This window comes from Setaria italica, chromosome IV (genome assembly GCF_000263155.2).
Source record: "Setaria italica strain Yugu1 chromosome IV, Setaria_italica_v2.0, whole genome shotgun sequence".
In the NCBI taxonomy this organism is placed as follows: Eukaryota; Viridiplantae; Streptophyta; class Magnoliopsida; order Poales; family Poaceae; genus Setaria; species Setaria italica.
Window position 1 is genome coordinate 39,734,438 of NC_028453.1, and position 23,940 is coordinate 39,758,377.

General features: G+C 46.0%; 2 protein-coding genes across 4 annotated transcripts; one reads left to right on the forward strand and one right to left on the reverse strand.

The window, feature by feature from the left end:
- The first annotated feature begins 7,497 nt into the window (after positions 1-7,497).
- LOC101770156 (transcription factor bHLH93) lies at positions 7,498-9,346 on the forward strand. Of its 2 annotated transcripts, none has more exons than XM_004966430.3 (3): positions 7,498-8,287; positions 8,369-8,710; positions 8,873-9,346. In XM_004966430.3, the coding sequence occupies exons 1-3, from the start codon at positions 7,724-7,726 to the stop codon at positions 8,954-8,956; spliced, it is 990 nt and encodes a 329-aa protein (XP_004966487.1). In that variant the 5' UTR covers positions 7,498-7,723; the 3' UTR covers positions 8,957-9,346. The 2 variants fall into 2 exon arrangements, with proteins under 2 accessions (XP_004966487.1, XP_004966488.1); XM_004966431.3 differs by having other exon boundaries at positions 7,511-8,287; positions 8,876-9,346.
- A 1,080-nt stretch (positions 9,347-10,426) lies between these two features.
- LOC101770836 (serine/threonine-protein kinase ATR) lies at positions 10,427-23,521 on the reverse strand. Of its 2 annotated transcripts, XM_012845077.2 has the most exons (16): positions 23,251-23,521; positions 23,003-23,156; positions 22,288-22,400; positions 21,848-22,182; positions 21,638-21,762; positions 20,112-20,256; positions 19,503-20,033; positions 19,333-19,408; positions 18,162-18,510; positions 16,684-17,943; positions 13,305-16,599; positions 12,661-13,230; positions 11,654-12,277; positions 11,351-11,545; positions 11,048-11,253; positions 10,427-10,949 (listed from the first exon to the last, which is right to left on the reverse strand). In XM_012845077.2, the coding sequence occupies exons 1-15, from the start codon at positions 23,408-23,410 to the stop codon at positions 11,086-11,088; spliced, it is 8,100 nt and encodes a 2,699-aa protein (XP_012700531.1). In that variant the 5' UTR covers positions 23,411-23,521; the 3' UTR covers positions 10,427-10,949; positions 11,048-11,085. The 2 variants fall into 2 exon arrangements, with proteins under 2 accessions (XP_012700531.1, XP_022681967.1); XM_022826232.1 differs by lacking the exon at positions 10,427-10,949 and having other exon boundaries at positions 10,951-11,253.
- Positions 23,522-23,940: the final 419 nt, after the last annotated feature.

Here is a 23,940-nt window from a genome sequence, read left to right on the forward strand (position 1 = left end):
GAGGCTTCCTTGTACCCAGTGTATCATACGATGCATCGCGTTACATGCTTGTGCAGGTGGTGAGTGGTGAGGAATGGCGGTGTCCCATTAGGCCCCTGTCGCGCTGCTTGCATATATTCTGTCGAGGGAGGCCGTACGTGGCATTCTGGCTGCTGGCTTGGCTACCGAGAGCTCTCGAGCTGAGCTGAGGTCTCACAAGGCAAAGGCAGGCGCTCCTTTGAGGTTCCTTGTTGTGCTGCTATATATGTTATTGCTATGGTTTGAGCTTCAGATGTGGAGGGAGATAGATCTCGGCTCCGGAGCGGCTAGCCGATCTCGGCTCCGCTCCTCTTCTCCATTATTGAACTGCTGCTGCTGCTGGTTGCTTGCAGTGACCACCAGTGGTACTGAAGGCGGATCGATGGAGCAGGGAGATGTGTGTCACGGGACTTCGCTGCGACCGACGATAACTAGCAGTTCCACGAGGAACGCTTGACAACACTGCATGATCTGGGGCCGTCGTTCAGACCACGAGCTTACTATCGCATCGCATGGCATCTCTGCTGTGTGCGCCTGCCTCCATTCGGACGGGCATCCATCTCATCATCATCTCAGCCTGCTGCATATTCGCCCTGGGACGACGGACGGACGGACGGACGCGAGACTGAAGAATAATCATGGCATGCAGTTCAGTTCGCAGGTAGAGCTATCACTGATTGATGACGAGTTATTGTTGGGAACCCAAGCTTCTTCTTTTTTTCAGGCGTGCTACTGGCTGATGATAATGCATGCATGCCCGGGCATCCGGATCTTGCTTATTATTAGCAATAGTTATCGGCTCGTCCATCGTCAGTTGTTGTTATGTCACCTGCATGATGACAAATTAACCACGTGATTAGCTAAACCGTGTGATCGATCACGCTGGTAATATATAATCAGCTCGCGTTTTGCTGGTTTATTGCCGTGAGACGGCCAGAGACATGCATGTTGTGCATCAATCATCAGCGGCAGGCTTTGCACTGGGACGCACGCACTGCTGCAACATATCTTGTGTATCATTCACCACCGGCCGGCCCTATACAGGTGCGTGGTAGCCGCAGTGTAGTTGTTCATATAGCATGCGTGTACACACAGCTAGATGCTCTCCTCCTCTCCCATGCGAACGAATATGCAATGCATCCATCGTCCTCTCGATGATGCCAGTGGTTCTAGCGTCACGGGGTGTGCAGGTAAATTCTGCATGTAGTCGATGCATGCTCTGTTCATCCAGTGGGGTCGATCAATCGGGAAATGGATGGATGCATATGGCACGCAGCTGCCGCATGCATGTTGCTCTTTTTCATTTCTTGCTGGCCGCCGCTTTGCTTTGCTTTGGTCCCGGGCCAGGCAGATGTCTCTATAGCTCTCTCACCTCCTCTTGTGCATATGCAGGATTATTGCATAAGCACCGGTGGTAGAGCACAAAGACCCACCGGCGCCATTCCTAAAGAACCACAACCCTACGTCCGGTACGGTGCCACCTGTAGTGCCTGCAGCCATCATCATCATCTGTAATCTGTACGTGACGATGTTGATTATTCCATGCATTTTAGCCAACGTGCTCCACTCAAACCATTCATTTGTGAGGAGTACTAATAATGGATTACTAGTACTGCCATACCTGTATTCTATACGTAGTTACGTACCACGGCACGAGCTGGTCTATACAATGTACGCATGCATATGGCACGGCAATACATACGGTCGTCACGGCTAGCTTTTAGCTTGTCATCAGTGAAGAAATGACGAAATGGATCGCCTGCTCTCCTCCTCTCGATAATCTGTTTCGAGAGGATGTGTGCCGGCCGGCCCGTGCTCGAGACTGTGCTGTGGGCCCCCACGTGCTAGGGGACGCGAAGGCTATCGATCGACCTCACCTCTGTCTGGGCCGGCCTCGTGCAGGATAGAGCAGTGGCATCACCAGGAGGGGAGCACTTCCCGAGGCTCGCCGTGGCGCCATGCGCTTGTCCTTCCCGGCCGCTACCCTTCTCTCTCTCTCTATCCTCTCATGCATCTCTATTCTCATGCATGTGTAGTGATCGTCGGAAATGGCGCTAGATGTTTCCTTACTACGACACGAGCAAGAGTACCCGTTTGCACTTTTTCCTACCCGTCATGGTTGGATGATGGATGGATCGCATGCAGTGCAAGATGCAACAGGACGGCCGATGACCACGTCACGGGCGTACGTACCTGCATTGCAATGCAGCTAGCCAACCCCTGCATCGTCTACATTGCATCCTACCTCTAGCTATCAACATTATTCTAATTAGCATCTCTGTACGTAACGCTCTACTAAAAATGAGACAAGAGACGACTGCTACCAATCATATAATTGCATTGCATGCTCTCTTTAATTTACAGGAAGGATCGATATCGTTCATGTATACATGTATATGTGCATGTGCATATGCGTTGCTGACGATACGCGACGGCAGGAATACGACAGCACAGAGAAAGATACCAATCTATATAGCTGGACAGAGCATGTTGAAGCCTAAACCTGCTGCAACTGCACAGCGAGTAGAGCTAGTAGGGCTTTGTACCCTGCCACGTATCGACCGGACCATTCGAATGAAAATGTCGGTACGTACGCTGCTGCAAGCCGCCCGTACACCTTGTATTTGCATGTACGTACCGAGTAGTAGGATATGGTGTAGACGTATCTTTCACATGCTACCTTACCTTGTAGTGAATGGAAATATCAACAGTTGAACACGCATACGTATGCAATGCATGATCGTCTTTAGCAAAACCATCTGCCTATTGAATGGATCCATTGCATATTGTGTTTGCATCATGTCGATAACAGGATCTCCTTGACAAGAGAGCTGCGTGTGTTGCCTCCCTCTGTCCCTCATCTTGCTTATAGCGAAAAAGCTGCAGCGGGGATCTGGGCCTGTGAATCTGTGATAGCGGGCGCTGCTCCCGACGCGACACCACGAAAAAGTACTCGGCCCGCCCGGCCCTCCTCCTCATGCTCTTCTACTAGCTCCTCCACTGCTCATCTACTAGACTTCTAGTCCGTGCGTGTGTGCTGTGAGGAAAGGAGAGCAAAGCAAAGCAAATATTGTAGCATAAGACAAGCCAAAAACCAGCGGCCGGTCCAAAACCATGGCGGTTTTCCGTTTCCTGCCGGCCGGTCGCCGCCTTCCTTCAGTAGTCTGCTCACGCTGAGGCCCCCCCTGCTGCTTCTTGGACGCTTGCAACCAGCAACCTAGCGGAGGATTTTTTTTTTTGTGGCTGCCAAACCCCGTCTCAACCAACTCCACACTACAAGCCAGAGGGAGAGAGAGAGAGAGAGATGAGGAGGAGAGAGAAAGAAAGCAAAGGCTAGCAAAGAAGAGGGAAGATGAAGAAGCATCGATCGCTCGGTGCTGCCCATGCACTCATGCCGTTCATCCATCTCGTTAACAGGTTGCAAAGACGTACGGGTACGAGCGCTAGCAATAGAATTCACGGTGGGTGGTGAAGTCCAGCCGGCCATGTGCATATACTACATCTCTGCTTTTTCTTTTTCCATTCCCATCGTTGTCGTCGCTTTGCATTGCATAGTTCCATCCATCAACATACAGTCAATGGTTACGACCACGATCAATTGTTTGTACGTACGTAGCTGGTACGCGCTACACGATTTTGAGGAGCACGGGACAATCAAATGCCTCTCAACCCAACCGATTTCCATTAGGGTCCGTTTGGACGAAGATATTGAAGATCTTAGCATCGAATTGAACTTAATACCAAAGCAGATAAGTATTGAAAATGGGTTCAATACCAAATCTGTTGTTTGGATGTAGATGAAATTGCTAGTTGGAATGATTCATGTTTGGATGCATATGTACATGCACGACGATGATGCTTTCACGTCTCTACTACGACGATCGGATCGACAGGCAGTACGTACGTGATCGAACACGAAACATGCACATGGCCGCACACTACTCTATCTTGCTTTCCCCATGCAAACTCTGACAGGGTCGATCGTCCTCTTACTATTGCTCGGAATTGACATGTATAATGCAGCCGTTGTTGACGCACATACAGATCATAGGAGCGCAACCATGCCAACTTGATTGACGCGTCAATATATACATATATAGAGGGGGCAGAGTATACTTTACAGCCAGCTATATAATAGCTTATTCTGTGACCAGCGCATCCAACTATTACAATAATTTGAATAGTTTCAGACAATAATGTAGTTAACTTACTAGAATTAATTTTTCCATTCTTATATGTCGTAATTTACTATAAATCGATTGTACCATAATTTGGACTAGGAGTTACCACAATTATTTAGCGTCAAGATATTCTTTTTGGTAAATTATGGTACAATCAGTACTGATGATCGTCATATCGTATCTGAATATCTGATCCAAAACGACTGGCAGATGGATCGATCAACATGCAGATCGACGCAGGAGCCACCTACCAAATACTATACTCGCCACATGCATGTACATTAATGTGACGTACAAGAAGCACTCTGCATGCTGTACGTGTGAAGATCGGAGAGCCGTACAGCTGGCACTTGGTATTAAGCATGCTACCGTATCCCCCGTCCCATGATCTCTGATCCTGAGCTTAGCTACCTTAATTCATGATGAGCCTGTTTTCAGGGGTTCTGAAGCCGCTACGAGCCATAGGAATGAACCACATGCATGCATGATTATACGAGTAATTAACCAGCACAGATGATTACGACCTTTTTGGCTGCTCAGACCTTTTCATATCTCGATCGACACCCTGACTGAAATCTGGTGATGAATCTCGGCATGCAGGTACCACACCAGACCACTACCGCAGAAAGAATGCACCTATGCCATGAAACTGCAGAGTACATATTGTTGTGCCGCATCACCCTATTCTTCTTTCATGTGCTCGTCTATATTCTCCTTATACCTGCATGCAGTTCGTGATGAACTGAAGCTACATATACAAACAATCTCACACAACAAGAGTCACTACTAGATTTTCCAAGTGTTATAAGATCATGTGTTACTGCACATACAAGCTCTGTTCAAGACTTGAACCATCAACAGTTCGCTCAGCAAGCAAAGAGGTGGAGGGCCATGCAGTATTGCAGTCCCAGCTCGCAACACATGAGCACAGTCAGCAGCATCAGAATCACAGGTGTACCCCCAAACTCCCTCAAAGAGGCCCACCCCCCCACGTGGCCCTCCCGTGTGGGCCACCCCCTGCAGGCCAGGGCCAAGGCCCAAGGCCAATGCAGGCGGAAGCTGACACGGCCGCTGCTGCCCGGGGCCACCAAAGCCGTTTTCTTTCGATTCAGACGCATTTGTGTGGGTCAAACCTCGCCGCAGCCTCCGGGGCCCACCAACCCCGAACGCTGCTGCTCCGATCGGACGGATCTTCTGCGCCGGATTTGATATGATTCCAGCAAGCAACCTCCTAATCATTCATTCATCCATCTGAAGCTGAAGCGTTTCTGAACTTGCATTTTCTCAGAAATTAAAAACAGTCTGCAGCAAAGTTCTGTTACAGCCAAACGGCCAAAACTTTCCTCAGAAGCAAAGCATCCTGTTATGCCGTAAACGTTTAGAACTTCAGAAAACATTTTGCATCCAAGCATGGCCCAAACACTTTCTAGCACACCCACAGAGAATCTGGCCCCACATGCAATGTAGTAGACTAGTAGTAACATGTACCGTACGAGTATAATATACAGAGTACATAGTACAACTAGTACTGCCAGGCCAGGGTGCCAGACTATCAATCAGCAATAGTTAACAAATGGGTCACAGAATTTCATTTCCATTCTTTTTTGTGATGAACTTGATTTCGGGGCTGTTTGGATACGAGGTGCTAAACTTTAACAGTGTCACATCGGATGTTTGGATGCTAATTAGGAGGACTAAACATGAGCTAATTATAAAACTAATTGCAGAACCTTGTGCTAATTCGCGAGACGAATCTATTAAGCCTAATTAATCCATCATTAGCAAATGGTTACTGTAGCACCACATTGTCAAATCATGGACTAATTAGGCTTAATAGATTCGTCTCGCGAATTATACTCCATCCGTGCAATTAGTTTTGTAATTAGCTTATGTTTAGTACTCCTAATTAGCATCCAAACATCCGATGTGATAGGTGTTAAACTTTAACAGGTGTTTCCCAAACACCCCTTCATTCAACTGGCATGACAATGAGGAGGAGGAAGGCAAGAGTTTCTGTGTGGAGGCTGCCTGACGAGTCTTGATGAGTGTTGATCCTTTCAAAGTCTGTGCCCGTGGCGTCCAGAAAGATGGTTTTGGATCCTTGCTACTACTGCTTCCTTTCTCCTAGCCCTTGTTTAGTTCACCCCCAACTCCCAACTTTGGCACTATGCAAAAATAAAGATTCCCCATCACATCAAACTTGCGGTACATGCATGGAGTACTAAATGTAGACAAAATTAAAAACTAATTGCACAGTTTTGTTGTACTTTGCGAGACGAATCTTTTGAGCCTAATTAGTCAGTGTTTGAACAATAATTCACAAATACAAACGAAACGCTACAGTATGCTACAGTGCTGTAACAGTAATTTGGCACCTCCAAACTTTGGCAACTAAACAAGGCCCTAGTTTTGCTAAACCAAACCCTTTCTTTCAGAATGGCAGAGGTAAACTGGCAAATTTGGTACTGCTACTGTAGTGCTCAAGCCTTGGCTTGGACTTCGTTGGACTACCATTTCTACGCTCATGATGCTAGTTAACAAAAGTGTCGTTATCTATCTGGACGTATCAGCAGGTTGTTAACGAGAACTTCAGCTCCAATCGGGGCTGCTCAGTTTCATTGGCCATGACTTTCAGAGCTAACGCATTTCCACATTGGCAATGGAGAACAGGAGACACATTTCCATTCACTACGCAATGGTTCATAACGAAAATCACATAGTATAAGCTACACATCTATACCATTACTCTCTCTTTTTCTTCAAGAACAAAACAACAGACAAGGTGGTGCGTGTGTATTCTTTCTTTTTGGTGGCTGCTAGCAACAATGCAACAACAACACGCTTTCATGTCCCATCACCCATACCTCCTGTATTACCCACGGATGACAAAAAAGATCACTAGATTAATTACATTACACACAAGGGAGATGATGGATGGGGATGGGATCAACAGACAGAGCTGTACTCAAACAGGAGGAATCCTGGACCCTATCACTGTGTTATATTTGCCCTAGGGTTCACAAGTCACAATACAACAAAACCAGATTGGGAGCCTCTCTACATTCTACCCATGCTGCTGCTGGTACAAACCAAAGTCCACAAATAATTAAGAGCAAAGTCCAGAGATTACTTAAAGAAATGGATGGGTGAATGGGATAATGCTAACTGCTAAGCATACGAAGCAGTGAGTGAGAAGGCAGCATGATTCCTTTCCAATCCCATCCCATCACATCCCTAGGCCCCTCCCTCCCTCTCACTTCCTCTCTAATGACATGAAGCCCTCAGCCCTCAACCTACCTTAATGCCACTGTTCACCATTTATCACAGGGAATAATTGTCCCCCATCGTTCCATTCTCCTCCTCATATATTAATCCCCCTCCCCTCACCCTCACCGTGGCATTTCCATTGCCATTGGCATCCTCCCCTCTCCCTCTCTAGTCAGTCTCGCTCTCCACAAGCCAACATAGCCTTCTTCTTCTTGGCTTCTTGGAGAGAGAGAGAGAGAGAGAGCCAGAAGAAGGCCATGGAGCTGGACGAGCAGGCCTTCTTGGAGGAGATCCTCTCCCTGCGGAGGGACGCCTGGGACTGCAATGCCATGAGCGACTTCTTCTCCCCGGCGGCCGCCTGCACCGCCGCCATGGACTGCTCCTTCCAGGACCGCCACCAGCCGCCGCCCACCGTCAGCGTCCTCCCCACCTTCACGGCCTCCTACGACCAGCCGCAGCCGCAGCCGCATCCGCATCCGGCGGCGCCTGGGTTCGACTGCCTCAGCGAGGTCTACGGCGCCGCCGCCGCGTTCGGGGGCAATAATGCCGCCGACTACGGCGCCGAGATGGGGTTTCTTGACGTCATCGAGCCCAAGGCGGCGCTGGCGGAGGGCGGCCTCGGGGTCTGCAAGGTGGAGCCCGGCCTCGCGGAGGGCGGCGGCGCGTTCGGCGCCGGCGCCGCGCCGCCAGCCCCGCCGGCGTCCAAGAAGAAGCGGGTGGAGGGCATGCCGTCCAAGAACCTCATGGCCGAGCGCCGCCGCCGCAAGCGCCTCAACGACCGCCTCTCCATGCTGCGCTCCGTCGTGCCCAAGATCAGCAAGGTAAGAAGGAATCCAAATCCAAATCTTTTCCTCCAGTTTGTTTGAAGATGAGATGAAATGTGCCTCCTTTGTTTGGAACAGATGGACAGGACATCGATCCTGGGCGACACGATCGACTACATGAAGGAGCTGCTGGAGAGGATCAAGCTGCTGCAGGAGGAGATCGACGAGCAGCAGCAGGAGACGCCGGGCGTGCTGAGCGTGTTCCGGGAGCTCAACCCCAACGAGATGGTGGCGCGGAACACCCCCAAGTTCGACGTGGAGCGCAAGGAGGGCGGCGAGACCCGGGTGGAGATCTACTGCGCCGCCAAGCCCGGGCTGCTGCTCTCCACGGTGAGCACCCTCGAGAACCTGGGGCTCGACATCCAGCAGTGCGTCGTCAGCTGCTTCAACGACTTCGGCATGCACGCCTCCTGCTCTGAGGTAGGACTACTCCATAGTCCATACTAGAAGCAGCATCACACCCTTGTTTTTTCGTTTCTTTCTTGAGATGTAAATTGTACTCCATACAACAAGATTGCTTCTTGATTGATTCATAGCCCATACTAGAAGCCTGACGATGATTTTGGATGATGAAAAAAAAAGCAGATGCAGAGGGAAAGGATCAGCGCGGACGCGATAAAGCAGGAGCTGTTCAAGAACGCCGGCTACGGCGGAGGCTGCTTGTAGAGGGCTGGGCCGGAGGAGGAAGACGAAGAACCGAAGAAGAGCTCGAGCAGCAGGCAGCAATAAATTTAAATTAAGCTTAAGCAGCAGTGTAGTGGTGGTAGCAGCAGTAATTGCAGTGAAGAGTAGCGGAAAAGGCAGGCAGGCAGAGGCAAAGATTTGGGAGGCCTTTTTGCAATCCAATCTCCCCATGATAACCAACCCATGTTGTGTAGTAGCATGTCCTACTAGCATCATATGCAGATGCAAAGTGCTGTGGTGAATCTTCTCCTACTATCTTAACAAGAGCAAAGCTCGCTGCCTTTCCTTTCTAATGATTGATCGTAATCAGCTGGTTGCGCTTTTCTCAGCACTTCCTTTAATTTGGTGTTTTTAATAATGGGCCTGTTATCAGCTTCCTCTGTTCATGGTTGTTGGTTGCATTGTGGTATCATCAAAGGATGGGAATGTGCGTGTTACTGAAATGTTTGGGTTCAGCTGCTGATTTGATTGGGCTCTGTAACTCTAATTCTGTATGCATTCGCCACAAGATCATGGATCCTCTCTTTTTGCTTCCTGTCACATACGGCGGCTACTGGAATATAATGGCTGAAGCTGGAGGAGCTGTCCAATTTGACCTGGGCTGATTCCGGGCGCCTGATAAACCAACAGTGTCAAGTGAAGAGGAAGTGAGCCCAGCTTCCTCCTCCCATCCGCTTCATCATCTATTCATCTCTACTGAGTACTCCTACTGATCAGTGATCACCATCACAGGGCACCGATGTGGGCACTGATAGGGACTTGCACAGGCAGGCTCCTAGCCTTGTTTCTTCTCCATCAAACCCCGCTCTGTTTCCCTCCCTCTCCAAGGTCCAAGCAAAGGAAAGCAAGGGTCACTTTCGGTCCATCTCCTCTTGCTCTCTTGCTGAGTTGCTCCTCCCATGACATGAATGAAATGAAAAGAAAAGAAAAGAAAAGAAAAGAAAAGAAAAGAGAGAAGGAATCCCTTTTTCTAAGGCGGGTAAAAGATTTCACCACGGAGGCAGATCAGTGGCCCTTGTCGTATCTCTTGGCACCCCGCACGGCGAGAGGGGTTGGGCGGGGGGACCAACAAGACCAGCCACTGGCACTGGCTTGCAGGAGACGAGGGGGGAGGTATCACTTTAGGAAAAAAAAAAAATAGCACGTCGGTATCCTGAATTTCTAATGGCCCTGCCCTAATTCCTCCTAAAGCAGCCAGCCGCATGTTCAGCTAACCACCACTGCATCATCTGGATCAATCCTCCACTCGCTATTAGCTTTGTACTCTTGTTGTAAAGGTGGTCAATCTAGACTCCAAAGTTCGTAATCTTCTTGTCGACTCCCCCGGGCCAGAACGACAAAGCAACCGTCGTCGTGCCTTTTCGTAATGCAAAGGATTGGAAGATGGTGGCGGATGCCGCTAATCCAGGGTTGCAACTGACAGAGCGCGGTGTTGAGGAATCTGGGGGGGACTGGGGAACTGGGAATGGGATGCAATGCAACAGCTGACAGGTACTACTGTTCCGTTCCATCTCTTGGTTGAGGACGGTGTCAGTTGCTGCTAGCCACAGCACCAACCTGCACGTTTGTCATCAACAAAACAAAACAAAAAAAACCTGCACGTTCTAGCGCTGGGCACGGCGTGCGTGGCTGCCGGCGGCGCCGCACTGTACGGTGCCCGCGCGACGCGGGTGCTCTCCATGGGATGGGATCACTGGGCGTGCCGAGGTGGAATGGGGTCCGAAGCGCACGGCAGATCCGCGGCACGCTTCGTGCAATCATTGTCATGACCGTGTCTGCCGCCCAACATCGCATCGCATCGCAACGCAAAGCGAAGCCTCCCCACGCGTGCGTTGATCAGCAGGCCATGGCCGCTGACCCGCGCAGGAGCTCCGACATTGGGGTCGCACACCTACGCATGTTGTTGCGCAGCTCACCCCGCACAGCCACGACCCGCCTCAGGAGTTGCCGGTCGTCCATTCAGCCCGAGACTTGACTTGAGGCCAAACAGCAAGCATTGTTTAGGGCGATAAGCCAGGTTTAGGGCTACAACAAAACGCCACTTTCTTGCGAGTTTCATGCTTATATACATACCTAATACTTAGCAAGGGGGAAGGAAGGGCCCGTTACTGTTAGAACCACGGCATCCACCAGATGTACATTTTGCCGAGGTTGCTGAGGGAGACTGCTTCAGCGATCAGGCGGCGTGCCTGGCCTTCCACGGAAAGCGGCAGGGACGGAGTGGCTTTCACACCCACCACAACTCCCTGGAGCCTCGCTTTGATGTTAGTTATGGCCCTCTGGATGAATCGGTGGACAGAAACACATCAGAATATGCGTGTGGTTTGTTTCGAGACATGTAAAAGACACCCACAATGCGTCGGTTCATATTCATACCTGTGCGTGTGGGTTCTGGACCTCGCCTCCACTGGATTTCTGAGTTTTGGTCCACTCCACTAGCGGATCATGGATGAAGGTCTCAAGAACGGTCATGAGGGTCTCCTTGTGAGTTCTGAGAACCGACAGAGTGATCTCACAGACCTTAAGAAATATGCCTTCATATCCAGTGATGCCCAAGCCATCAATCATGTTCTGCAGTTGCAGGTTCACAAAAGAAAAGAAAAAAAAGAGATTACAGGCCAAATACGTGCAAAACTTGAAATACAAGGAACTAAGGATACAGAGGCTTTCAGTACTTACTTGTGTAAGCCTAAATGGCACCACCTCAGGCTTGTCCAGTAGCAAGCCCCTATCAAACAAGCAGCTGAAATCCACATGAACGCAGTCCCCGGTTGTTGAGTCGAAAAGGATGTTCTCACCGTGTCTGTCGCCAAGCCCAACAATGTGGCCAACCATTGACCACACTGCGGTGGTATGCGCATATGCCACTCTAGCACGAAACCATGCAGCTGGTTCCGAGAATGTTGTCAGGAACCATTTGTGGAAAACTGGGGGAAACATTGGAAGGATTTTTTTCTTCAGCATTTCATCGTCAGGCATTTTTCCATGGAATGTGTCATATATCTTCTTGATTTGTGGATTTGTTTTCATCCTATCAAACTTTCCATGAGTTATGTAGATGTCCTGAAGAATATGACGAAGACCGCGAGTATTGGGCACCCATTCTACCATTCCACAATCTTCGGTAAGGGGTACCACTGCAAAGGTTCTGATATAAAGCTTTCTCCTGCGGCTCTCAGGGACCTTGGAGAGGAGACGGTTGATCATGGCATTGAACTCCATCATGCGTGAGTCTTTCCTAAGATCATCCTTTGGTTTGCATAGAAATGGGCGAGCAACTCCGTCGCTTCCAACGAAAACAACCTGAAGATTGAAATGATGTGCCTATGAGTTGCTGAAGTATAGCTATAGGTCTATAGCTAACTCTGATACTTTTAAAATAATGCCGAATGAACGCACATCACACTAATAAACTTGTAGTAAAAGTACTAAACAACATTGTAGCTCCATTATCAAATTCAACAATAACCTGTACAAACATTCCTGAAATATTCACCATCCAACAAAAGTTAGAATGACTTTTGATGTGGAATTTAGTTTGCCTAGACAGTTGCTGCTCTTACAAATGTACTCCCTCCGTCCCTTCTTTGAAACCCTAAACCCTTCTTTAGTTTCTAGAAAAGCCAAAACGACCTATAATTTGAAACAGAGGGAGTAGTAACTAAACAAGCCAATATCCGACGTACCTTCTTTGGTTTCTGAAGGGAGGTAAGAATTTCTGCTTCATCAGCTATTCCAGCTATCGTAGGATGCTCAGAAACTGAAAAGGGGTGAAAACCAGATTGATCCGACATATCTGAATCATATGATGGCAGAGTCACCGTTAAAGCCTGCTGGACAGGTAAGATAATTCCTAGTGGCATCATTCTTTTCAAGGAACTGAACTCAGTTGAGATGTTTATTGTTTTCGCCTTTGGCTGCCCCGGATGAAAGCAGAGCTTAATGAGATGGTCTATGAGAGTAGGAAATTGATTGAACAGTGCACTATTTTGACTCCCACGTCGACATCCTTTCTTTGCTGATTGTAATATTTCTGCAGCAGCATCCCGTCTTGCAGGAACTGTTGACTTTGACACTGCAGCCATCATCCACAGAGCTTGTTGAGGGTATTCCCGTAAAACAGACGTGATGATATATTTGACAATTCTGACAACATCATCATTTTGGTGACAGATGCGAGAGATCAACTGAGACAGCACAGTAAGCCACTGATATGTTGGTAGATCCTTCAAGCACCCACGGATGAGGCCTAACACCTGCAACGGGCAGATTAGGTTTCTTAAACAGAATGGAAAGACGAATTTGAAAAAGGGTATGCAAGCAAATATACCCTTCCGTGAATCTCTTTCATGCGTTGATCAGATGAAGATACATCTCGGGTGTGCATGCTTCCAAATTCGAACCAAAGAGTAAGCATTCGAGGTAGTGCTTGAAAAAGATTCTTATGCCCTTTGTGAAGTGCTCTTGCATAACATAGTAGCACTACAGGAAGCGATTCCCACCAAGGCTTCTCTTTCTCTTCAGTTGCCCTGCTTACAGAGTTAGAAGAGCTAGAAGGGACTGGTCCAACTTTACAAGCAATCTTCTCATCTTCTTGCCGTTTCCTAGCATCAACAAGCAAATCATCAACAAACTTTGCCATGCAGAAAAAACCCTTTTCCCACTTGGGCTGCAATTCTGTTACTCTAGAATAGAGAGATTTGATATCCGCACTCTGTTTTTGTCCTGTATAGTGGATCCATCTAGTATAGAGAAGAAGGGCTTTAGACACATCTGGATTCTCTTTTGATGCTTGTGTTGCAGAGATCGGTGCATTTGGCAAAGCAAGAGAGAGGCTACAAAGAGATGAAAGGACAGCACTTCCCAAAATTTCTGCAGGCATGTTGAGAAGTGTTTGCTGAAGTTCAGCTATAGCGCTATCAAACTTCCGTATATTCCAGAGATACTTTGCCTTCTCCATGTGAGCATTGGGGGAACCTGAAGCATCTGCTTCCAGTATTGCAAGGTGAGCTGTCTCATAATGACCAGCCAAACGGCAGAGCTTAGCATACTGAAGCCAGCAGTTCCCAACTTGAGCGTTCATATGACTCTGACTAAAAACCATCCTTCGGAGAGCGAGTAAAGGCTCCCTTGTCCACAGAGACGGTTGTGTACATCTCAGACGATTTTCCCAGTCCTTCGTTAACTTCAGAAAATCCGGATCTTCTGCACTGAATGACTTATCAACAAATGACTCATCTCCCAACAAGGAATTGAAGTCTTCCAACTCACGCAACATATGGAGCTTTACAACATAAGGATACGCACGCATATATGAGTCCATGCCTGCTGCAGCCAGAGGTACAAGCAACGCTTGCTTGGACTGGGCAATTTTTTCATCAACCAGAAACTGATCTTTCATCATCATAGCCTTGAATATCTTAGCAAGATCCATGTCAAAAGAAGCATTGTTCTCAGAACTGCTGAACACCAGACCCTTGTCTGCCCCAGTCAGATATTCATCCATTAGATCCCATCTCCCTAATCGCCATGCTGCTTGCACTCCATGCATGCACCAAGTTTTCTTATACTCGGGTATGCTGCAAACCAAACCATCCACATGGGCAATCATGGCTTGAAGATGGCACATGTTTAGCAAACAATTAAGAACATCGGATTGTCTATGAACAGACGTAGGTTCCATTTGCAAGGCCTGTTCACATAAGGTTAGGACTTCGGCCCAGTTTCCAGCTTTCTCATTAATGATAAGCTGATCTTGCAGGCTTGATGATTTCCTCAGATTAGCTAAACCTAGGAGGCCATCAGGCTCATCCAATCCTCCATATATTTCCATAAGAAAAGATATGTCGTCATCTGAAAAGGTGCCACTACACTGTGCAGCTGGATTGGAGGAGCCCGAATTCTCCTGGACATGAGATTCAAAGTACATTAGAGCACGAGCATGAGCTTGACATCTAAGAGAGGCCCTTGCTAGAGTAACTTTGGGTATAGCAGCCAGCAACCCAGCAACATAGCTACACTGCACCAGCATTTGATCCTGCTCATAACCAGAATATGTTCCATCTTTCAATTTACCTCCATGCTTTCCAGCCGTGGCATGACTAGGCTGGGATAAAGCAATTTCCTGTTTGAGGTCATCAACCCACTGCCCAAGGTTATCAAGCAAAGTGAAGATGGCTTGAATACAGACCTCACTCTGCCCCCCTGCATTTCCATGAACAGCAGCTCCACTACTTTCAGAAGCAGCAGCATTGAGAACGCACAGGATTTCCTCAGTAATGCTTTGACGAGCCTCTGGTGTACCATAGCAGACAACATTTAAGACCAAGTATGGTAAGAGATAGAGTGCAGTTGGCATGTCATGCCGAAGAATTCCACGGCATGCACTAAAAATACCAGAACGGGATCCAGTTGCATGTGATGTCAACTTTCTAATCCAATAGTATATCCACTTTCTCAAAGACATTGCTGGGCGGTATATTGGGCCGACTACAGCAGAATCAGTTGGGTTAGGAAGATGAAATCTTGATGTTAAGCACGGGGCAATTATTTCCTTGACATAGTTTGAAAAACGGCCCCACAACTTCTGGCCTCTCAGATTGTTGTCACTAGATGAAGATTGGCAACCTGCCAATTTTAGTAGCTCCTGGATAGCCAAGGCAGCAGCATCTTGGACTGTTGTGTCAGCAGCAGCTCTGAATGCCCTTGCAAGATGCTTGTGAATCAACTCAAATATAAGATCATCATCTGAACATTCTATCTTAAAGCGCTCGCAAGAAATTACCTTTATCTTAGCAGGATCAACAGCACCCAGTGCACCAAGACAGTCAGCACAAACCATTTTCAGTTTCTGGCCAACATTAGTCCTTGATTGCTCTGCACATCCTTTAAGTAAAGCCATAATTAAAGAGCTTATTACATCCAAATCAGCAATATCTTCACCAATGATGAGAGCAGTCATATCCTCCCTTCTGGCATTAAATAATTTACTCAGCTCACAAGCTACCATGTACCTCACATTTAAGCTTTCATGGTTAAGACCATTGACAGCATCCTTCAGATGATCCTGCAGTGTCATTAACCCTCTAGCTTCCTGTATTACCTTGTTTACCTCTGATAAAGATGGTAGACTAGGCAACAGTGGTAGTTCACGTATATGTTGCTTTAGCAAGCTGTTGTTTTTCACAACAAGTTCTTCAAGGATTTCAACAGTTTTACTCAGGTGAGCAGGACATCCTTTGTACCTTTCCAGAGATGGAATGAAAGCAGCTACAACTTGGGACATAACATACTTGATACTATTTGGTGATACTTCAGCTAACTGCTTTACGAAAAAATGTAAGACATCAAGACCATCCATCTGAAGGCCTTCCTTATCAATGGCAAAAATCAACAGAACCATAATCTTTGGCGTATGTGTACTCAAATAAGGGCCCATCATCTCAACCAATTTCCTTATTCGTTGGAGAGCTTGTTTTTGAAGCTTCATGTCATCAGAACGAAGCATCTTCTTGTCAATGCTATTGAGAAGGCGAACAAAATCATTCTTCAAAAACTCAGGAAGAGTTTCATTGCCTGTCAGAATTCTAGCAATATTCTGAATTGTTGGTGAAATTTTTGCTGTCCTGAAAATTAATATATCATTAGATAATTGTTCCTAGTTACCCAAGTTTATAATGAATTGCATGTCTAATGGAAAGAAGAGTCACCTTATATCAGTCTCACTCTGATCAGATTCCACAGCAAAACATACAATTTCATCAAGCAGTGATGGCAAAGCAGCTGCAAATATCTCTTTGCTATCAGTTCCTGTCTCATTCTTATAAAATTGTAGAACTGATGGTAAATGCTGCCCATCTTCATAAAAAAGAGCAAAGCAGAGAACTTTAGGCAACCAATTTACAATCAGATCTACTAGCTCAGTGTTTAGATGGCTTGCCAGTTCACGAAGAGTAATAAGGGCGTGGTCATTGTTTGGGTGCGACACGATGAGCTTTGGTATAACTGATGGAACCATTCTATCAATCAGCTCTTCGGTCTTAATACCTAGAACATTCTCAGCGAATTCCTTAATCATTATGGGATGAGTCACAAGTCTAGATGACAGATAGTTATATAAATTATCTCTAGCATGCGAGTACTTCAAGAGGAAGAGATCGAGTCCTCCTTTGAAACAGTAAGTGCAGCATCTGTGAATTAATCTCAATGTAGTCATCCTTATGATGGAATTATGATTACCAAGCTGACCAATAAGTAACACAAATGAGCAGAAGAAAACTTCTCCATGAATATCGCTAACTTTCATAATTGTACCAATGGATTCCAGAAGTGTCAGATGAATCTGAAAATCTTCAGCTTCAGTGAAAGCACATTTTATTTTATCCATGAATTGACGTTCTATAGTCCCTCCATCCATTCCCAGTCCATCAGAAAACAAAATGTCCATAACATTGCTTTCCAAGAAGCAGCAGACTACACCAGAAAATGCTTCCCTGACAGCTTTCATTTCATGAAGTAGTAGAAACTCAAAACATTGAACCCACTGAGTTCTCATCTCAAGCAGAACACTCTTACTCGAATGCCTCAATATCCGTGGCAAAACTTCAACCGAAGAAATTATAGATTCCTCAAAAGTATCTGCATAGAGAAGCTTGAAAAAGAGAGTATGGGCCTTGGAGATGTTAACATTGAAGTCCACATTCTCAACTTGCAATAGTGCGCTGTCCAAGATAGAAATTTGCTCTTCATTGCAAACAATTCTACTCCTGATATCACATTGAGGACACCAGAAACCTCTCAAGAGAAGATCTAATGTTGACGTGTGTTGTTCAGAGTGCTTGTCCAAGAAAAGCTTGCAATGGTTCCCCACGTTTTTGGTGTAATCAGTGGTTCCATTTAAGCAAGATAGAAAACCAAGTGAAACGGCAATACTTTTCCCCACTTTCTCAAGTCCTAAAGCAACCATTGAACTGTAGCAAGAAAACAGGATAAGGCATAGTAAAATATCAGCATAAAATCATGATCTTCATGTATTTGAGAACACAATTTGAAGGCTAGAATTTCATTGTACCGTGTAACAAATAAAGTATGTCTCAACATGGCATTTTCCTCTTGCTTTTATTACAAATCTTAAACCGGAAAAGTACGCCTAATCTAAAATCATGAAAGGGGAGGCATGTCCACTCACTCAAGTTTCTTAAACATTGCTCCAAGCATCGTAGGGCCAGAGTACAACACAATTATGGGTAGTGACATAATTGCCTCATTTTGAATCTCAGCAATTCCATTATGGATAGCCAAATCAAGGACTTCAAGATCACATCCAGCATTCAGTCTATTGCCAAGCTTAGCAATGACTTGCATCAAAAGGCATTTTATCTTGTAGTCTGAAGTAGTTTGAGTGACAGCATGACCATCGTCCCACATCAGTTTCAACATGCTGATGAGGTCAGCATATACTTGATGAACAAAATGTGTACCATCATCAATCAATTGAGATTCATCTTCAGACAGTTTAGCGTGTCCAGGAAGATTGACTGCACCAACATTAAGACAAAAAGGTAAAAGCTACTGAAATTGAAATAAAGACAGGCACAACTTTGATTAACATACACAGGAATGTCAAGCCTAGCACAAGCTCAAGCTTATGAAACTTGTAAGCTTGTGCCAGGGTAAAAGATCCCTTATATATACCATCTTTAACAAGCCTAGCTATCCTACTATGTTGCACTCTTGTTGATGCTATTCAGGGGAGGGTGGTGAAAGCTTGCAAGGGTATATAATCTGGAAAGGCACAAACAGCTCACTGTGCATGTTAAGTAAGCTAGCTTATCTGGTCATTCAGCTTACCTGCTTAGGGAGTTTGGGTTCATCTGTGGGTGCTTTGCAGAGCAGTACAGTGCTTATTTTTAAATGCTTTTGTGGAAAAACAGCACAGGCTAGTCTGGTGTTCGGTTTGGCAGAATAGATTAAGTCTTACTGTTTTCTGCTGATCCTTAGCTCATGTTCCACAACAGTATCTCTGCCTACAAGATCTTTGGTTTTGAAAAAAAAAACAACCAAAGAATTTAAAAAACCCAAAAGGGGTCATGCCGAACGGAACCATCACAACCTACCGCAATGTCAAATGGAGCAGTATATGATTAGACTAAGCTACATAACAAGGTCCTAAACACCAGGAAGTATTACCAAAGTTTAAAGGAAAATTATGCAAGTAGTAGGACATATTTAAAGCTCTTCCTACACAAATGAACCTGATATGTCAAAGACAGCTCATAAGAAAATAACAGCACACAACAAGCCATGCACAAAGTGCACAATGCTGATAAATTATGGACATGAAGAAGTGGAAGGCTCACATTGGAGAAGCATTACAGTATGAAGAGCTTCAAAATACAGTGGCACATCAAAGGAAAACAAGTTTCTCTGGGTTATCTGCATGATTTAACAATTTTTAAGTCACACAGTTCAAAGAAAAATTACAACCTAAATAAATTAAGACACAGGTCTCTGGTGATGTTTGCCTAACCTGTTTGTGAATCCAGGAAATCCAGGAAAGGACTTGCTTAGAAACTCTGGTAAACAGACTTGTCCTTGGATAAACACTTAACGATATACACAACAGACTAATCACCTCTATAGCAGTCTCAGGGTCTAATGGATAAGTCTCATGATTCTCTGGCGATAGGCACTTAATCAGTGAATTTAAAGATTGTCGAAGAGCATAGCCTTCTTTTAGTTCAAACCCAATGCCAGCAGAAAATCTTGATTCGGTCATTTTTTGACGTTTGGCACAACTGCTTTGCTCATTCTGTGATGTTCTTTTCTGGCCAACTTTTGGCAAGTCATTTTTTTCTGATCTTGCCTGAGGACTGCTTTGACCTTTACCATCATCCAGAGTAAAAAAGTTTTGACCAAATTTGCTTATGACCACTCGAATGCAGTCAATCAGTTTGCTGCAAGGTTTTGGCAAGCAGAGCAACTTCAGAAGGATTTCTGGTTTCCATACTTGTGCAGAGCAGAGTTCAATTATTCTCTTGTATGCAGTGTACATTGCAACCTGAAAAGGAGTAGCGGTTAGCACATGGAACTATGGAAGTATGCATAGAACCTGGGTAAGTCAAGTTGGTCCTTGAACCTGAAGTTCTGCACTTCTGCTGGTCTTTATTGCTCTTTGGAGCACATTAACAATATCAGCAGCTGTAGATTCAACAATATAACCAGGGCATGAAGAATGCAGTACACGAAGACATGCTCCCATTGAAAAGTCATAATCTGCATCTCTGCATAAACAAAGATAAAGCATATCGGTACATGATGATGTCTGGATTCCAATAAGCAAGGGGAAACGACCTATGTTATAAGTTACTACTTCTATTTCATATACAAGTCACTCTAGAATTGTTCAGAAGTTAGGAATTACAGTAACAGTGTAGCATACATGTTGCCGTTCAAGAACTTGTTCATTGCAATTTGCAATATAGTTTTGTTCCCTCTGAAGGAAACTAATTCTGGATTCTCTCCCCAAGAGGAAGACATGGGGGAACGAATCAGATGGAGTATTGATTTTCACACATGGCAGGGTGAAGTGGTATGTCTCATTGCAATTTCCATTGACCTCAAACACCAATAAAGTTATAGGAATCATCTGTCTGGATTTAGTTTGAATTTGAATATTGCATTCAATGATCAAATACCGCATCACTTATACAAATTTGTTTAATCGTTGCATAGGTGTAGTATAGTTAGCTGGTTAGCATTCGACATGCATGTAGGTTGGCAACACATTCTTCACTTAAGTCAGTGCAAGGCTTGATAAAATAATAAACTTAACTGAACATGTAGAGCCATGGAGTCAAACAGCTGATATGCTGCATACCTTTGTTGAAGGAAAAAAAATGTTTGTCTCCTTATCTAGCTTTTACTTGCTTTATTTTTTTCCCAGTTGGTCATTACAGCAAAACAATACTGATGTTGAAGCTGTTGGCCAGTTCTTATCAAGAAAATGGTTAATAGATAGATTCAACTTTGAAATTTGGAAAATTGTGAAACATGCAATAATATTCTTTTCCCAGCGTGAACTACATACACAATGGACCAAAAAAAAAACTAACTAAGAAACTTCACAATGACAGCTAACTGTTTCAGGCAGCTGAACAGGTGCATCTCTGGATCTTGGCAGGAGCAAAGGCTCTAGGCAGCCTGCAGCGTTAGGCCGGCTAACAGGGTAGTACTAGTTGATTCAAGGGTGAGAACGTGTAAGAAAAACTAACCCCAGACATGGAGTCAGCATGTAATCGGACCGTTTCGAATCTATTTAATCTATTAATACAATGACACGCCTGCGTGTTCGGGAGAAAAAAAAAGACAGCTAACTGTTTCATTTACAATTTTATGGAGATAAGTTCCCAGCAGTGCGATACAATACACAAAGCAAAGAGCATCACCAAAGGGCAGTCTCTAACATTATCGTGACAATAAAGAGAGATAGTATGTAAATCCATTACCAAAAGCAAATGCAAAGCAGCTAAAGAAAAAGATGCAAAGTATAATTTAGCATAACAATTTTGGGACCAAATATTTCATCCAAGATCCAACCAATCTCTCCCGAATACGTGCAGTAGTTTCAATAACTGGAAGCAATGTGTAGGAACATAATAATACCTGATATCAGAAAGTTCAGTGGCATCTTGGCTCAAAATGCATGTGATTGAACGAATTATATTTTCTATAGGAAGAATCTCAGCAGTCATCACTGTTGCCACAATACGCGCGAAATCAAAACAAACCTGTTGCAGCAGATTGGCCATCAGCAAGTTGAAGATACACAGGGAGAACCAAAAGTTAAAATTATTCGTAAAGGCTGATACCAACCTTGTGCAGAGAACCATCCCCATAGCAGAGGATAGAACAAGCAGCAGAAACAAATGACATGTTAACAAGCCCATCAACATACAAGGTCCCGTCTGTAAGACACTTGTTGACTAGTTTAATCAGCGAAGTGGCAAATGGACGCCATCTTGCATCGCCTGTCAGATCAACCACCACGCCAGGTCCATTCTTAGGTCGGCAACTGTCTGGGAGCTCACTGTAAGGCCCAGGTGAATCTAATATATCTGTGAAGGATCCACAGAGGCATTTAACTAAACATCTTCCAGGAGGCACACCACCAGGACTCTCATCATGTATTGATGCCACATATAGTACATCTGTTGGATTGGACAAGGTCAAGTTTCAGCCTTTCTGCATGACCTAACTAATTGCACTCCGGCGGATACAATTAATGATTAAGAGGAACAAAGCAAAACACATACCTTCTACTGCAACCATAGCATCCAGGAAGAACTGTCTGTAGGCTTCTCGGTCACCTGTGCGGAGAATGGAGAGAAGATTCCAAACTGCAGTGAATATAAGCTCATGGCTCAACCTGCAACAGTGAAGAAACAGCATACATGTAAACGACAGGTGGGACATCTAACAAGTGAAATCCACTGGCACACTTAGATAACACTACCGTACCAAATTACTTACAAAGACCGCAAGGATAACAGTTACACAAACGTGGTGAAGATTTGACAGATGCCATACCTACACAGCATCCTTAGCCTACTATGCCATTTCTTTTCACCCCCAGCAAGAAAACTAGCGGCAAATTTTATGTCCAGTTGCAGGTAGCTTGCTACTCTGGTAATTAACACACTAGTGAGTATAGTTTAGTTAGTGTCCGCACATTTGGCCTCTGAAGCACACGCATTATCAGAGAAATCCAACACACGCCTGGATGGGAGACGAACGGCTATCGAATCAAATGGACAATATATGCAAGTTGCAACACCACTGCACACTGGAACGGGATAAATCTAACTGCATTTTAGCAAAACTATATACAAGCCACGCGGCCCCAATCAAATGGCACATTCATACCACAATCTCATTCGCAAATGTATCCCCGGATCAAAGCAAACTCAAATACGAGGAACAATTGGACTAGGGTTTTGTGGAGGGAAAAGAGGGGAAGAAGGCAGGTACCTGAAATCGGGCTCGGCGAGGAAGAGGAGGATGCGGGCGATGACGCTAATGACGTCGGCGGCGCGGCCGTTGTAGAAGACCCCGGGGAACTTGAGCGCCGTGTAGGCAACCAGGTTCAGCAACGCGATGACCTCCCGGAGCTCCCTCTCGGATGCTGCGCCTCGCGGAAGCGCGACCATGGCAACTTGTCAGCTCAATCGACACCCGCGAGAGACGAATGGGGGAGCGAGGGAGGGGTGGGCACGAACCTTTGCGGGAAGGGATGACGTAGTCGCGGAGGAGGTTGGGGAGGACCTCGCGGAGCTTGACCTCGAGGTGCGCGGAGCCGGGGGCGGAGCCGGCGGAGGTGGTGGTGGAGGAGGCGATGAGCTTGCGGAGCTCGTGGATGTAGGTGGAGTGGCTGGCCATGGCCGGTGATCCCGGCCGCCGCCTCCGCCGGAGCGGGGGCGGGAACGGAAGGGTTCGTCGCTGCCGCCGCCCCCTTTTTTCCCTCCTTAATTTCGAACGGAACTGGAGGGGACGCACTCACCTGAGCGCGTTCGCTGTCACGTGTGCGGACGGTTAATTGAGCCTCTCACAGAAAGAAAAAAGGGTTTTAGTTGTTCCCGCGAGTGGGCTCATCTGGGCCGCCAAGTAGGCCCAATACGAAATGCAGGCGTACAGAGAGAGGAGCAAAGTGGGCTTTCTTAAGGCAAGCATGGGCACTGGGCTGTCGTCAATTTTCCTCTTGGACTCTTTCTTGGTTATCGTCGTCTGAAAGTTGACGTTGAGGTTTAGTGGCAGCAAGTGACGATTTCATCGCTACCTGATGCCTGATCAGTCACCGAGTTTTTGTGAAAGAGAGTGATGAGTGATCCTGTGTGATATAGGTGAGCCTGAAAATTCCGGATTTCAGATAGAGACGCAACGATGCTATTCCTGCAGGCTGCAGCGCCAGG